We start from the raw sequence: 13,649 nt of genomic DNA, 5'->3' as shown, positions 1-13,649 counted from the left end.
CGATTGGCTGGTGGGCATAGAGGAGTGACACCCATTTGCATGTTTCTCTTTTATTAGTGTAGATTTCAGAAAGGGAGAGGGAGAGAGAGATAGAAGCATCAGTGATGAGAGAGAATCATTGATCGGCTGCCTCCTGCACGCCCCGCACTGGGGATCGAGCCCACAGCCCAGGCATGTGCCCTGACTGCGAATCGAACTGTGACCTCCTGGTTTATAGGTCAACGCTCAACCACTGAGCCACGCTGGCCAGGCTGACTGGCTGGCCCCTGAAAGGAGCTGACCCAGTCAATGCCGGCCAAGCCCAGGAATTGGTTCTCTCTTCCAGCTACCTTCTCTCCAAGGTCCTCTCCAGTTCTGTGGTTTTAGGAATCAACAGATTAACACAAAATTAGACCTCCAGCCTTAATCGCTCTCTGGAATTCAACTCAAATATAGAGATGTCTACTCCACCGGACAACTAAGAGGTACACGAACTCAGCAGGTCTAAAGCAGACCCTGCACACGCCGCTTCGCCCCAGCTCTCTCAACCTCACAAATTACATCACTACCTACCCAGTGGCTCAGGCCAAGTTCATCTCTCTCCCTGGCTTCCCTACATCAAACTCATCAGCAAGCCAAGCCATCTCTTCTTCCAAGACACACCAGAACCCACGGACTCCTCCCTATGTGTCTCTGCCGCCAGGATACAAGCTATTGCCACCTCGGACCATAGCAACAGTGTCCGCAGAGTTCCTGCTGCCACCCTGGCCCCAGAATCCAGTCGCCACCCAGCAGATACGATCTTTCACCAACAAAAATCCAATTCACATGACTCCCCCGATTAAATGCTTCCAACATCTTCCCATTGTGCTTGACAGTAAAACCCAGCCTCTTGGGCTCCTCGAGGATGCCACGCTAGGACCTTCCTTCCCACTGGGCTCCTCTCTGCCCACTGCCCCTCCTCCCGCCGCATCACACCCCGGGGCCTCTGCAGGTGTTGTGGCTTGATATGAACTGTTCTTCCTGTCTTTGCAGGATGGGCTCTGATCTGTCCATTCGGATCTCAGGTGAGGCGTCACTTCCTCACAAAGAGGCCCTCCTAAAAAACCATCTAAAGAAGTGAGGCCCCTCACATTCATCACATCAGCTTATTTCAATTAGTGCGTAGGGCCGGCATTTTCTTGTTTATTGGTTATTGTAGGTCTCTTCCCCCTGGAACATAAGTATCATGAGAATAAGAATCACATTTGTCTTCTGACAATCACACGGGGGTAGCCCGGGGCCTGGAACGCTCCCCGGTGCCTATTAAGCTCTCGGTAAACAGATGTTGGGTGAACGGGTGGATGGGGTGGATGGCTGGATTAATGGGAGAGATGAGAGGAGGAGGAAAGGGGAGAATAAGAGAGCGGGAGGGCGGGAGAGAGGAAGGAAGGAAGGAAGGAGAAGTTATGAACTCCTGGGGCAGGCTATTAACTCTCTCAGCCTCGGCTTCCTCTTCTCCTCCATGAGTCACATCTGCACTGATGTGGAGATGTACTCGGGCTCGTGTTGGTTCAGGACGCGACATGAAGAAGGTGCTTAACAGACAGGAGCGGGATGAGAATATGGCCACAGGTGCACGTCGCCCAGAAACAAGCCTCCGATGCCAGGGTGCGCGTGTCACAAAGACGCCCCCCCGCCCCCCTGGGAGCGACAGAGAGCGGGCAGCATCTCAATTTCTGCCAAACCGGATGGTTTAAATTCAGTTCCATCGCTGCTACGGGCACAGCGACCCTCACGCCCAGAGCAATCCACTCCTGGTTCCAGAACTGACGGGGCCCCTTCACTGTGGACTAGCGACGTGCTCCTCATCTGCAGGACTGAGTTTGCACAGCAGTGCCCTCCGCCGCGGCTCACGCCCGTCACCCACGGAGACCAGTCCGGTCTGCGTGTGAAACCTCTGCCCCACCTGTGCACCTGCCGCGAGACAAGGTGACCGTGCCAACACCTGCCCCCCGCCAAGCACAGGTGACTGTTTATTTAAAAGTCTCTTAAGACAGCCCCGAGCGCCAATCCCGAGAACCAATTCCCAGCGGTGGCTTCAAGCTAGGAATCGTCATCGATCTGTAAACATGTTCACCCGTTCTTGTCTAATTATTACTCCCTAATGACTTCAGAGATAAATATAACAAGCCTTTTTTGACAGTTTGTGAAATTAAGTTTCAGAGGAAAACATGTCATTATCATCCAGCCACCGTCGCATGTCGCCCAGAAACAAGCCCCAGATGCCAGGGTGCGCGTGTCACCAAGGCCGCCGCCCGGGAGCGACAGAGAGCGGGCAGCCTCTCCATCTCTGCCAAACCGGACGGTTTAAATTCATTTCCATCGCTGCTACGAGCACAGGGACCCTCATGCCCAGAGCCATCACCAGCTGTGAACGGGCGCTTTACTTTGGCCTGGGCACTGCTGCCAGCTGGCCAAGTGTCCTAAGGGGCAGCAGCCTCCAGAACGATGCCGGCGAGTCTGAGCAGTGGGAGAGAAGACACAGGGCACACAAAGGTCAGTAGCCAGAAAGCACTGGGGTGGATGGGGGGTCCATTGGTTCCCCTACACTAGGGGTGGGGAACGATTGGCCATGTGGACCCATGGGCCCGCCCCCGACACGCACCATAAGGCCCGCAAAATCATTCGGTCTGGCCCTGCCAAGGCTTTAGGAGTTCATTAAGCGTGTGACCGAATAGAGCAGGCTGATTTCTAAGCTGCTAATTTTGTGTGGCCCGAGAATGATGCTACACGGTAAATAACCAAATGGCCCTTTGGCGGAAACAAGGTTCCCACCCCTGCCCGACACACACCAGGGAGAAGCCCTCGGGCCACTGCTCAGCAGGGGTGCAGGCCTCACCCGGAGCAGTGGCAGCTTCCCTGCCCACCCGCGGCCTCTGGGTCGACTGCTGCTGGTCACTCGGGGCCATGGGCTTTGAAGGCCTCTCACCCTACCTAGGGAACCGCACGAGGGCCACCGGAAGGGTGCATCTTGGTGGAAATGTGACATTCACAGCGTTAACCCTCAACAGCTTTCCTCTCCCCCAGGTTATGCACTCTGTGCTTCCACTATGTGCCAGGCTCTGAGCGACAAAGGCGAGTGACACAGACCCCGTTCTCAGGAAGCCCACGTTCAGTCGCCCCACAAATATTTATAAAATGTGTCCATTCCAAACACTGCCAGTAGGTGCTCACACTTGGATGGAGGCAGCAGACAGTAAGTGTACAAACAGGTATACCCACCACCAGGGGCCACACCGGCAATGCAGAAGCACAGGCGAGTAGCAGGGATGAAGGGCGTGGGAGGGGAGGTGGGGTGACAGCTAAACAGGACCTGAATGAAGTGACAAAGCCAGCCCCGTAGACACCTGGGAAAGAGCCCGTGGGCTGAAGGCGGCGGGTCCAAGGCCAAGGTGGGCACGAGCTGGGCGTGTTTGCAGAACAGCACTGGGGCGGGCGTGACAAGACACTTTCATTCTTACCTGGGGCACCTGTGACGGGTCTTCCTGCTTCCACTCTGGTCCCTGGAAGCTATTCTACAGGGCCCCTTTAACACTTAAATCCCGGTGAACGGCTGGACAAACAGTGACCCGTCCATGCCGCAGAATACCACTGAGCAATGAAGAGAGAAGTGCTGATGGTGCAGCCACACAGGTGAACCCCTTTGACATTCCGCTGAGTGGAAGCAGCCAGACACAGAGATGCACATACAGCAGGATTCCACGGACACAGAACTCTAGACAACGCTCATCTGACGTGACAGAAAGCAGACGGGCATTGCCAGGGACGCGAAGGGGGCTGCTGATTGGGAGAACAGAGGAGAACCTGGCGGGTGACTAAGATGTTCCAGATTGGGTTGTGGCAGTGGTTATGTGGCTTCGTACTGTAAACCCTGAGGACTGAGAAGGGCTCCTGGTGGCTACTTGGTCTTAAAAAAACAACAGAGCCTAGCAGCCATTTCTGCACAGAGGCCTCCCATGCAAACAGCGCTTCCCAGAGAAGGCTCTGGGCTGAACTGCCCGTGTCCACTGAAGGGCCTGCCTGCACGGTGCTTCTGGCCTCTGAGCCAGCCCTTAAAAGTTCTTGGCGTCCTATTTCGACCAATAGGACTGAGGCTTTCCCCATCCAATTGGAGCTGCACAGCTCCAACCAGTCAGGGCAGTTCTATTCTGACCAATCAGGGATGAGGGGTGGGGACTTCTGGCTATAAGCCAGCTCCCCTCTGGCTCTGGGGGTGCCCACTTTCCACCTAAGACTGAAAACTGGGTTTACTGGCTGAAGACGGTTCCGAGAGGGCAGCATGGAGCCGACCTGCAGAGCGTGGCGGGCGGAGTGGGACAGATTGGGACAGACACCGCAGGGTGGGCCACGGCAGAGTGAAGCTGCCCAGCTGCAGAGGCCTGGTCCCGGGACCCCTGGCTCGGGCAGCCTCACTGCCACCCTGCAGCACAGCGGAGCTGTTTGCACCGCAGCGGCCATGCTGAGACAGAGAGAAATATCGATGTGAGAGACACACAGTGATTGGCTGCCTCCTGTACCTGCCCCTACCAGAGCCAGGGATCGATCGAGCCTGCAACCGACGTACATGCCCTTGACCAGAATCGAACCCGGAACCCTTCGGATTTGTGCACCGGTGGGGTCCCTTGGCCTGGCCTGTGCCCTCTCGCAATCTGGGACCCCACCCTGGCTGGAAAGGGACCGTGAGAGGGCTCCAGAGCATGTCCAGTCCATCTCACCCAGTCCCGATTGGCTGGACCCCAACAGCAAGCTAACCTACCGGTCAGAGCATCTGCCCCCTGGTGGTCAGTGTATGTCATAGCGACTGATCAAATAGTCGAAGGGTGGGAGGGACAATTAGCATATTAGGCTTTTATATAGAGAGATGTAAACATCAATCACAGATGAATTAAGTTATGTATTATGATTGATTGTTTTCATTCTTACACAATCTTTGCCCCAGGAATTAACTGCTTTTTCCTCCCTCCATTTACTACTTGGATTTTCTTCAATCTCTGGCTCCGTTTTCCCACCCACCAATAGCTCTTTATCATACCTCTCCACTCAATTTTCCATGTTTCTTCATGCAACTATTATCTTGCAGTCTCACACCATCCTGCTCTGTCCTGGACTGGCTGCTGCACAACTCTTCTACCCCTTTGTCATCATCTCGGAAGTCTCAGACCCCTCTCCTGGGTTGGATCTCCTAGATCACATGGTTGTTTAGCTTACTGCTTAATTTTATTGGAGCACATCCCTCTGTAGCTTTCTGAGAACAGGTACATGAGGGATATATTTCTGAGATTCTACATTTCTTTTTCTTTTTTAAGAGAGAATGGATTTGTGGTTGGACATCATCTTCCTGCAGAATTCAATGGCACCACACAATTCCATACCCTTCCGTGTAGATTCTCATTCTGAAGCTTTATCCCAGAATTCTAAAATATTTCTATAATGTGCCTTGGTGTCCGTTTTTATTTTCCCATCACTTATCCTGGGCACTCATGGGTGGTTCTCACTCTGGAAACTCATATCCTTTACTCCTGAGTTGACGTCACTTGACACTTTCTCCCTCATGTTGACCTGCACTATTCCTGGATGTGTGTGTTGCACTACTGAAGCTGACTCTCCAATTGTACCTTTTCTCCTCTTGAAAACAATTTTACTACGAAATATTCCAACTGATAAATCCTCTCCCCAAAAAGCATAAAACTTGACACAATTGCGAAAAACAACCATTTCAGGCCCTGGCTGAGTGGCTCATTTGGTTGGAGTATTGTCCTGGGTTCCATTCCCAGTCAGGGCACATACCTAGGTTGTGAGTTCAAGCCCTAGTTGGGAGGCAACTGATGGATGTTTCTTTCTTTCTTTCTATCTATCTCTTCCTCCTTTCCTTCCTTCCTCCCTCCCTCTCCCCTTTCTTCTCTCTAAAATCATAAAAATATATCCTACAGGGAGGATTAAAAACACAAAACAAAAACAAAGACAACCATTTCAGGATTCTGGAAACTGATCAGAAACATACAACAAATTGAGAGTGTCTATTTTTAAAGTTTGCTCAGTGGTTAGGGCGTCGGCCCAGACTCAAGGGTCTCAGGTTCGATTATGGTCAAGGGCATGTACCTCCATTCCAGGCTTGATTCCCAGGCCCCCTCTCTCACACTGATGTTTCTCTGTTTCTCTCTCTCTCTCTCCCTCCCTCCCTCCCTCCCTCTCCCTGGCTCCCTCCCATTCTCTAAAAATCAATGGGAAAAAATATCCTTAGGTGAAGGATTAATAACAACAACAAAAAGTTTCCCTAATTTCATCCGCAGCCCCCTGATGAGGAAGCACCAGCCCCCAGGGCATGCAGAGTCTGGAACATGTACCTGCAGCTCCTGGGGCCTCTGGGCCCCGTCAGGCGGCCGCTTGGGAGAGCGTCTGCTGGAATTCACGTACAGTTTCCGGCTGTGGAAGAGCTTCCCATTCAGCTCCTGGATCGCCAGCGCCACTCTGTGCACGGAGCCCAGGTCCACAAACGCGAAGCTGCGAGGAAGGACACAGGGGGCTCTGAGCAGGTCGCAGGCCAGAGCTGCAGGACGCAGCCATGCCCCAACGCAGCTGCTCTCCGCCCCTTCCAGCCAGAGGGGGGCGCTGCAGACACACAAACAAGTCACCGAGGCCCAGGCTTGGGCTGGACTGAGCAGCAGGGATCAGGGGACATGTGTGCATGCCCTGGCCAGTTTGGCTCAGTGGCTAGAGCGTCGGCCTGTGGACTGAAGAGTCCGGGTTCGATTCCGGTCAAGGGCATGTACCTTGGTTGCGGGCACATCCCCAGTGGGGAGTGTGCAGGAGGCAGCTGATGGGTGTTTCTCTCATCGATGTTTCTGACTCTCTGGCCCTCTCCCTTCCTCTCTGTAAAAAATGAATAAAACGTATTTTTTTAAAAAAGGACGTGTGTGCGTTGACTCTGCCGCTAAACACCATCTGGCTACATATGGTTTGGGGTTTCTTTCCTACGACTCCCCCCAAAGGTCAAAGCACTCTTACTGCCCTGGAAATAAGAAAGGGGAAATATGAATAGGCCCAGTTTCCAGGGGCAACGGAGGCTACGGTTGGTTTGGTCATCTACCTCAAGTCATAAAACAGAGCAAGGAGGTTACAAAAAAATAAATCCAGGCCTCTGGACTCCTAAACCAGGGCTGTGTGGGCAAGACAAGTCCAGGGGGGGCTTCCAGATGTCACTGGGCCAAGTCCCCGTGGGTGTGGGCCTGGGAGCTCAGCGGCCGGTCTGCAATGTCCGCGCATCAGCAGAACGGACCAAAGGGAAAGCAGTCGCTTCCCAAGGAAAACACAGGAAGTGCAGTCCTTACCATCTGTAGCCACTCTGGACCCTATGGACACGGAGAGGGTTGAAGTCCTTCAGCAGGTACCGAATCTCCTCCTATAAGGCGGGGTTTGCAAGAGAAAGAGACCCAGAGACAAAGTTACAGCTGGTTCTCCAGGTTTCAGACCCCCCCACCAGCCAGTCTGTAACCAGTGGAACACGTACTTCATGAAAAGCCTATGACGTGCTGTGTGTGCCGGGCTTGTGCTGAGCGATGCAAATACAGAGGCAAGAAAGACACGTCCTGCCCCCAGTGAAGCTCATCGGTCCAGCGGGGCTACAGACAAGACAGTCAAGCGAACAGACCCCGGGGCAGAGTGGAGTCTGAGTAAGAGGGGCGCAGGCCAGGGAGGGCAGGCAGCGTGCTGAGGGACAGGGCTCTGTCTCCTCTCAGCCTCCCCTCACGCTGCTCACCCACCTTCTTTGCAAGTCTCCCGGCCCCTTTCCTCACGGTAGCCTGGCCTCCGCTGCTCCCCGGGCTCCGGTCACCTTCCCCCTCTGGGCACTTCTCCACACCTGCTCTCAACCCTTCCTCCTCCTCTGCCCTCCGGCTGCCTCCCTTCCCAGTGGCTCCTCCTTCCACTGGGCTAGCTGGGGCCCCTCATTCCACATACACACCACCCCCTTTCTTTGAGCTACCTCTCCAGGACCCTGATGGCCTTCTGAGCTACACCCTACTTTTCCTCTTTTCTGCCACACCATCTCCTCCTAACGCCTCTGTGTCCTCTCTGCTCACTCCCTCCTAACTGCCCGCAGTCTGGCTCCTGCCCTGCTAAAAATGCTTTTTTTTTAATTTTGCTTTTTGGTTTGTTTTGTTAGTCCTCACCATGAGGGAGTGGAAAGGAGGGAGGGAGGGAGGGAGAGAGAAACATCTATGTGAGAGAGTCACATGGGTAATTGCCTCCCGCACACGGGGCAGGATCAAACGTGTAACCCAGGTACATGCCCTTGACTGAGAATGGAATCCACGGTGCAAAGGCCAACACTCTAACCACTGAGCACACCAGCCAGGACGAAAGGCTTTCCTTACCGTCCCCGATGTCTCCTACTGCCCACCGGGAAGCGTGCCTGCAGGCCTCCGCTCGACTCCTACTCTGACATCTCTTGATTGGTTGCCTCCTGCACACACCCCTACCAGAGCCAGGGATCGAACATGTAACCCAGGTACATGCCCTTGACTGAGAATGGAATCCACGGTGCAAAGGCCAACACTCTAACCACTGAGCACACCAGCCAGGACGAAAGGCTTTCCTTACCGTCCCCGATGTCTCCTACTGCCCACCGGGAAGCGTGCCTGCAGGCCTCCGCTCGACTCCTACTCTCACAGCCTCCTTCCTGCTTCCCTCCCAGCACACACACCATGATAAAAAAAAAAACATTTTTTACCTAGGAAATTCTATTTGGGAAAAAATGTGTGACATTTATACAATCTTCTTTTAAAAGCAGCTTTTACCAATCTAAAGTCACTTTGCTGGGTGAGGAAATTAGACATACATTATGTATAACTCATTTTTCTCAGTCTTCATGTTTATATTACATTTAAATTCAAATTTTCTAATTTGCTTTTACTTTTAAATATTTAATGTTTATTACACATGAATCTACAAGATGCTGAGCAACGTGCAATTTGTCAGGACAAGCAATATGTGGTTAGCATTTTCAGTTTATAAGGCACTTTCACCAGCCTTATTCCATTTGATCTTTAAAATTATGCCCTGACCGGTTTGGCTCAGTGGATAGAGCGTCGGCCTGCAGACTCAAGGGTCCCGGGTTCGATTCCAGTCAAGGGTATATACCTTGGTTGCGGGCACATCCCCAGTAGGGAGTGTGCAGGAGGCAGCTGATCAATGTTTCTCTCTCATTGATGTTTCTAACTCTCTATTCCTCTCCCCTCCTCTCTGTAAAAAATCATTAAAAAAATATTTCTATAAAATTACCCTGTAAAGTACACATTATTATTGTCCTCATTCTCAGAAGCATACACTAAGGATCAGAGAGGCTAAGTGACTTCCCCAAGACTACACAGCCAATGTAGAGTCAGGATCCGAACCCAGGGATTCTAACTTCAAATCCTACATTCTTTTCATTCTCTGCAAAACATCAACTGTCTTCTTTTTAGGTTTTACCAATTATTAAAGTAGAAAACTACTTCATATTTTTGTATCTTCTATAGCAGGTGTCAGGAAACCTCAGCCTCAAGCCAAACCCAACCTACCACCTTTTTCTCAATAAAGTTTATTGGAACACAGCCATACACGTTCGTTTACTTATTGTCTAGGCTGCTTTCAGGCTACTACCCCAGAGTAGAGTATTTGCGACAGAGGTACATGATCTGCAAAGCATAAAATATTTACTATCTGACTCTTTGCGGAGAAAGTCCGCCAAGCCCTGTTCCCTAGCAATGGTTCTCAGTGCTGACTGCAAATGAGATTCTGCTGGACAGTTACTTTTCTTTGGGGTTGGGATTAAAGCATCAATATTTTTTAAAAGCTCCCCAGATGGTTTTAATGTGCAGCCAAGGTCAAAAATTACTGTTCAATGGTATCAAGCAGATACAGGAAGTACTCCTTTTCAGAAAATGTGCTCGAGGGTGAGAGGAGAGAGAAACCACCACCACCTCCACCACACCACACACACACACACACACACACACACAAAGGCAAAATACAAAACCCTGCCAACATCTTTCCATCCATGGGGACTTCAACCAATGCTCTCAGTGAGGCCAGCCCATCAGCAAATGCTGTTACTGTTAACAGTTGTCATTAGGGCCTCCTGAAACCTGAAGACATGCCCTAACTATGACTTTCTTTCTGCCCCTTATACGGTAGTTGTCCCCCCTTATCCTCGGATGCATATTCCAAGACTCCCAGTGGATGCCTAAAACTGCAGGCAGTACCAAACCCTATATACTATACTGTTTTTTCCTATACATACATCTACACTAATAAAAGCCTATGTGGTCATCATGCCCTCACACCGTGATGCCCTCACGCCGTAACAACCCATCACCAGGAGGCTGCGTGCGAGGTGAGGTACACGGGTGGGCGGGGACTTGACGCTGCGTGTGCGGTGCGGAGGCAGGACCCCTGGCTCTGGCCTATCTCTTTGGGGCAATCCATCGAGGAGCCCTGGGTGGGTGGGCTGGGCCTACCTCTTTGGGGAGATTGATTGCGGGGCTCCTGCACTATGAGAGGGCACAGGCCAGGTTGGAGAACCCCCCCTACAAGGGCACGAATTTCATGCACCGGGCCTCTAGTACCTATAATAAAGTCTAATCTATAACTAAGCATAATAAGAGATTAACATATAGCCCAGTTGGCATGGCTCAGTGGTCGAGTGCCTACTTAGGAACCAGGAGGTCACAATTCAATTCCCAGCTGGGGCATATGCCCGAGTTGCAGGCTCAATTCCCAGTAGGAGACATGCAGGAGGCAGCTGATCAATGATTCTCTCTCATCATTGATGTTTCTCTCTCTCTCTCCCTCTCTGAAATCAATAAAAATATATATTTTTAGAAAAGATTAACATATACTACTATAATAGAACAATTATAACAATATACTGTAACAAAAGACATACAAATGGCCAATAGCATATTGGCCATTACTTAAGCAGATGCTCATTACTTAAGGCAGCAGTTCTCAACCTGTGGGTCATGACCCCTTTGGGGGTCGAACAACCCTTTCACAGGGGTTGCCTAAGACCATTGGAAAACACATATATAATTACATACTGTTTTTGTGATTAATCACTATGCTTTATGTTCAATTTGTAACAATGAAAATACATCCTGCATATCAGATATTTACATGATGATTCATAACAGTAGCAAAATTACAGTTATGAAGTAGCAACGAAAATAATGTTATGGTTGGGGGTCACCATAACATGAGGAACTGTATTAAAGGGGTCACTGCATTAGGAAGGGTGAGAACCACTAACTTGAGGAAATCAAAACCACAATGAGATACCACCTCACAGCCACTAGATGGCTATAGTAAAAAAGACAGCTTTTGGCGAGAAGGTGGAGAAATTGGAATGCTCATACATTGCTGGTGCCACTGTAAAATGGAACAACTGTTTTGGAAAACAGTTTGGTAGGTCCTCAAAAAGTTAACCGTAGAGCTCCCCTTCCCCAGCTGCTGGCCAGGGCCTTTCTTCATTCCACACCACCCCAAGGTGGTCAGCGCATGTCATAGTGAATGATCCAACTCCCAGTCTCTGGGTCGAACTCCCAAGAGGACACTTTGCATACTAGCCTTTTATATATAAGTGAATGATGAGTTGATAAACACACTGTGGTACATCCACGTAATAAAATATCATTCAGTCATGAAAAGGAGTGAGGTGCTGGGATGGGCTATAACGTGGACGGACCCGGGAACATGCTACGTGAAGGAAAACACGACATGCCATACGTTGTATGATTTCATTTCTATGAGCTGTCCAAACAGGCAACTCCACAGAGACAGGAAGTAATCCATGGTTTCCAGGGACTGGGAGGAAGGGGAGGGTAATGGGGATGGGATTTATTTGGGGGGAAATGAAAATGTTCTTGAATCCAGATGTTGGCACAACCTTGTGCGTATACTAAAAGCCACTGAAATGGAATGTGATTTATATCTCGGTTTTTAAAAATGCTAATACAATGGAAAAAGATGCTGGCTACTGTCATTGCGATGAGTAACAGATCACCCTGCATCTCTGACCCACAACTTGCGTCTTCTACCAACAGCCATGAGACGGCTACAAGCTAATGTGTTGGTTTGCAAGGAGCGTCAAGTCACAGTTCTCCACAGGGCATTTAGGACTTTCTTTCTAGAATCCGACTCCGTGAGCTGAAGTCTTTGCTAGGAGGCTGGGCTGCGTCCACAGGTCTGTGGGAGAGGCTGTCTGTTTCCTGTGGAAGGGACGGGGGCCAAAGGCCAGGTGCTGGGCTTTGAAGTAGGCTCGACACCAAAACAGGGTGCACTGGTGATTCTGAGAGGAGTGACAGAAATCCTCGGAGAGCTCTGCCTTCAAGCACTAAGAGGGTTTTTATTTTGAAGGCTGCCTTCACCAGGCCTTGCCTCTCGGCACCTTGCCTCCCCGACCACCGACCTCCGCAGGGCCTGCCTGCAGGGGCTCCTGTCCCCTGCTGCTGCCCGGTAGCAGGTTCTGCCAGCCCGCCAAGAGGAGGAAAGGGAACCAGGTGCCAAGAATCCCCCACCGACTCCTCTGATTGAATATGATTTCATTTACTGGGTCAACATAAATGACTCCGTTCTGGGCTCCAATATCATCTTCTTCTCTCTTTGTCAGATTAAAAAAAAAATAAAACACCCATAATAGATCCACTTTTATTATGGGCGAGTTATTTACATGTCTTATCGATTATGTGGTTTGGTACTTGGGGGCAACGAGATATGGATTCGGCTCTTGGCTGACCTCAGTGGTCTGTGTGCTTGGACCTCTCACAGAACTTGGCAGCCCCACCTCTGGGGTGAAGGGAACACCCACCGCCCAGAGTTATTACTTGAACTTAACCAAACCACACGAATGAAGTATTTAGCCTATTTCCTGGCGCCTGCCTGGTAATTAAAATATGGTAAGTGGTGTGAAAGGAATGAAATACAGCCTGGGCAGAGAGGACGGAGTTTCATTGACTGGCAAGGGGGCACGGGGAACAGGGAGTTTCTGAACATGTTTAGCTTGCAGCAGGGGCCCCACAAAGATGATTTCTCTCATCCTCCCACATCTGAGCTCCTTGAGGGTCAAGACTTGGCTGTCTCTAAGGTGCTTGCTGAACTTCAAGCACGTTATTTTGCATATAGTAGATGCTCCCCACAAAAAGTCAGGGGATGCTTCAATTCAGGAGATTACGCTTCCATTTTCCTTCCCTCTGAACTTCAGATGCACTTATTACACATTTTAAATACTTGTGTGATTCTATAATGATTTCAGGTTTGTTGACTCAGCCTCCCCAAATAGACAGTGAGACCCCTGGGTTCAAAAATCCCCGTGCTAACATTCTAAGTGTCACAGCCACCGACTCCACGGGTCCGTTCCCAAGTGAACTGAGTGCAGGTTTTGGCTGAGACCCGACTGCCCCCCGTGCCCGAAGGACGGGCACCTGACCTCTAATGAGACCCCTCCCTGAAAACAAGCCGCCTCGCTGCAGCCCCTCCGTCCACCCAGAGCAGCGAGTGGGGCGACCAGCCGTCCCGGTTCACGTGGGAGGCGTGGGGACGAACCGCGCAGGAGGCTAGAACCGGGAAAGTCCCAGGCACACGGGGAGGAGGCG

The 13,649-nt window shown here is 51.0% G+C and overlaps 1 protein-coding gene across 1 annotated transcript in view; it reads right to left on the bottom strand.

Moving 5' to 3' along the window:
* The window catches only part of TDRD10 (tudor domain containing 10), a 23,786-nt gene that overhangs the window by 7,076 nt on the left and 3,061 nt on the right, over positions 1–13,649 (bottom strand). The window contains exons 3-4 of the mRNA XM_006775754.2: positions 7,350–7,420; positions 6,366–6,522 (exon numbers count right to left, since the gene is read on the bottom strand). Coding sequence (XP_006775817.2) covers positions 6,366–6,522; positions 7,350–7,420 — 228 coding nt within the window. The remainder of the gene's footprint in view (positions 1–6,365; positions 6,523–7,349; positions 7,421–13,649) is intronic.

This window comes from Myotis davidii, unplaced genomic scaffold (genome assembly GCF_000327345.1).
Source record: "Myotis davidii unplaced genomic scaffold, ASM32734v1 scaffold208, whole genome shotgun sequence".
Taxonomy (NCBI): domain Eukaryota; kingdom Metazoa; phylum Chordata; class Mammalia; order Chiroptera; family Vespertilionidae; genus Myotis; species Myotis davidii.
The sequence above is the reverse complement of the archived record's forward strand: the minus strand, read 5'-3'. Positions and strand labels throughout refer to the sequence as shown.